Source organism: Penaeus monodon, chromosome 14 (assembly GCF_015228065.2).
Source record: "Penaeus monodon isolate SGIC_2016 chromosome 14, NSTDA_Pmon_1, whole genome shotgun sequence".
Classification (NCBI taxonomy): Eukaryota; Metazoa; Arthropoda; class Malacostraca; order Decapoda; family Penaeidae; genus Penaeus; species Penaeus monodon.
Genome location: NC_051399.1, coordinates 27,617,798 through 27,621,111, shown reverse-complemented (window position 1 = coordinate 27,621,111; position 3,314 = coordinate 27,617,798). Strand labels below are relative to the sequence as shown.

The window sequence follows — 3,314 nt, the reverse complement described above, 5'->3', positions numbered from 1 at the left end:
CCTATGTGTTAGAAGTATTGCAACATTGTAGGACTTTGCAGTTATATGGCTTATTATACAAGATTTAATAAGCCATATGCGCAAGCACACATACACACAGACACACACACACACACACACACACACACACACACACACACACACACACACACACACACACACACAACAGAAATACACCAGATACACACACCACACACACACACACGAGCACGCCGCGCACACAACACGCACACACACGAAAAGGTACGCAACACGGACACCGCCACACAACCCCTAACAAAAGAAACAAAAGCCTGAGATTGCTATCACCTGGTTAATCTGCGGCACAGGCGTCTCGAGGCTCGGCCCTACATCAGCTCCACGTACAGGTAGGCCATCACGTGTCAGGTAAGGGTAAGTGACACTGCCCATTATGTGTCAACCTTTGGATAATACTATGCTGATGGAGCTTGTTGTGAGGCGAGGAACCCGGCGGCGACGTGGATGAAAGGCGCCGAGGGATGGCGACGTGGATGAGGAAAGGCGTCGGGGGACGGCGACGTGGATGCTGAAAGGCGTCCGGGGACGGCGACTTGATGAGGAAAGGCGCCCGGTGAACGGCGACGTGGATGAGGAAATCGCCGGGGAACGGCGAACGTGGATTAGGAAAGGCGGCCGGGGAACGACGACGTGGTGAGAAATGCGCCGGAACGGCGACGTGGAATGAGAAAGGCGCCGGGGAAACGGCGACGTGGATGATGAAAGGCCTCGGGAGCGGCGATGTGGATTAGGAAAGGCGCGGGGGAACGGCCGACGTGGATGAGGACAGAGGCGCCGGGGGACAAGCGACGTGGATGAGAAGAGGCTATGGGCCGGGGTGACGGCGAGGTGGATGAGGAAAGGCGCCGGGGAACGGCCGACTTGATAGGAAAGGCGCCGGGGAACGGCGACGTGGGATGAGGAAAGTCGCCGTGAACGGCGACGTGGATGAGGACAGGCGCCGGGGGACGGCGAGGTGGATGAGGAAAGGGCTCCGGGGGACGGCGACGTGGATGAGGAAAGGCGCCGGGGGACGGCGACGTGATGAGGAAAGCCCGGGGAACGGCGACGTGGATGCAGGAAAGCGCCGGGAGAACGGCGACGGACGTGGATGAGGAAAGGCGCCGGGGAATACGGCGACGTGGATGAGGACAGGCTCCGGGGACGGCGACGTGGATAGGAAGGGCGCCGGGGAAAACCGGCGACGTGGATGAGGAAGGCTGTGTCGGGGGACGGCGAACGTGATAAGAAAGGCGCCGGGGGAAGGCGACGTGGAATGGGAAAGGCGCCGGGGAACGGCGATGTGGATAGGAAGGGCCCGGGGAAAACTGCGACTGGATGAGGAAAGCCGCCGGGGAAACGGCGACTGTGGATGGAGGAAAGGCGGCCGGGGGACGGGCGAACGTGATGAGGAAGGGCCCGGGGAACGGCGACGTGGAGGAAAGGCGCCGGGATAACGGCGACGTGGATGAGGAAAGGCCTCGGGGAGCGGCGACGTGGATAAGGAAAGGCGCCGGGGAAAAGGCGACGTGGATGAGGAAGGCGCCGGGACGGCGAAGTGGATTAGGAAAAGGCGCCGGGAAACGGCGAACTGGATGAGAAGTCGCCGGGGAAACGGGCGACGTGGATGAGGAAAGGCGCCGGGGGACGGCGGCGACGTGGATAAGGAAAGCGCCGGGAACGCGACGTTGGATTAGGAACGCGCCGGGGAAACGGCGGACGTGGATAAGGAAAGGCGCGCCGGGGACACGGCGACGTGGATGAGAAAGGCGCCGGGGAACGGTGAGGAAAAGCGTTGTTCGGGGGACGAACGGCGACGCTGGATAAGGGAAAGGCGCCGTGGGAAGCGACGTGGGAATGAGGAAATGCGCCGGGGGAAACTGGCGAGGTGGATGATTAAGGCGTCCGGGGAAACGGCGACGTGGATGAGAAAGGACGTCGGGGACGGCGGCGACCGTGGATAAAGGAGACGAAAGGCGTCGGGGGACGGCGAACGTGGATAAGTAAGGCGCCGGGGGAAAGCGAGCGTGGAATGAGGAAAGGTCGGCCGGGGGAACGGGCGAGGTGGATGTGAAAAGGACGGCCGGGGAACGGCGACGTGGATGAGGAAAGGCGCCGGGGAAACGCGACGTGGATGAGGAAAGGGCGCCGGGGAAAAACGGCGACGTGGATGCGGAAAGGCGTCCGGGGAACGGCGGCGACGTGGATAGGAAAGGCGCCGGGGAACGGCGACGTGGATGAGGATAGGCCGCCGGGGAACGGCGAGTGGATGAGAAAGGCCGCCGGGGAAACGGCGACGTGGTGGATGCAGGCAAAGGCGCACCGGGGAACGGCGGACGTGGTGATGAAGGCCCGGAGCGGCGACGTGGAAATGAGGAAAGGGAGGCGCCGGGTGACGGCCGACGTGGATGAGGAAGGCGCCGGGGAGGCGTCGACGGGATGAGGGAAGGCGCCGGGAAACGCGACGTGGTTGATGAAAGGCGCCGGGGAACGCGAGGGTGGATGATGAAGGCGCCGGGGGACGGGCGAGGTTGGATGAGAAAGGCGCCCGTGGAACGGCGAGACGTGGATGAGGAAAGGCGCCGGGGGACGGCGACGTGGATGAGGGAAAGGCGGCCGGGGACGAGGCGAACGTGGATGAGGAAAGGCGCCGGGGATCGGCGCGTGGTGAGGAAGGCGCCGGAACGGCGACGGGGGATGAGGCAGGCGCCGAAGGCGACGGGGGTTCGGCGGGTGGATTGAGGCAGGGCGCCGGGAGCGGCGAGGTGGATGAGGACAAGGCGCCGGGGAACGGCGACGTGGATGAGGAAAGGCGCCGGGGACGGCGACGTGGATGAGGAAAGGCGACGTGGATGAGGAAAGGCGCCGGGGACGGCGACGTGGATGAGGAAAGGCGCCGAGGGACGGCGACGTGGATGAGGAAAGGCGCCGGGGGACGGCGACGTGGATGAGGAAAGGCGCCGGGGGACGGCGACGTGGATGAGGACAGGCGCCGGGGGACGGCGACGTGGATGAGGAAAGGCGCCGAGGGACGGCGACGTGGATGAGGAAAGGCGGACGTGGATGAGGAAAGGCGCCGGGGAGACGCGACGTGGATGAGGAAGGCGCGGGGAACGGCGACGTGATGAGGAAGCGCGGGGGACGGCGACGTGGATAGGAAAGGCGCGGGGAAGCGACGTGGATTGAGGAAAGGCGCCGGGGGGCAGTGGGAGAGGGGAGGCGACGTGGATGAGAAAGGCGCGGGAACGGCGCAGTTGGGAAGGCCGGGGGGCCCGGGGAAAGGGAAGGCGTGGAGG

The 3,314-nt window shown here is 64.7% G+C and overlaps 1 protein-coding gene across 1 annotated transcript in view; it reads right to left on the bottom strand.

Annotated features, from left to right (window-relative positions):
• Positions 1-641: 641 nt before the first annotated feature.
• The window catches only part of LOC119580671 (proline-rich receptor-like protein kinase PERK9), a 6,821-nt gene continuing 4,148 nt past the window's right edge, over positions 642-3,314 (bottom strand). Inside the window, exon 2 of the mRNA XM_037928769.1 lies at positions 642-1,898. Coding sequence (XP_037784697.1) covers positions 642-1,898 — 1,257 coding nt within the window. The remainder of the gene's footprint in view (positions 1,899-3,314) is intronic.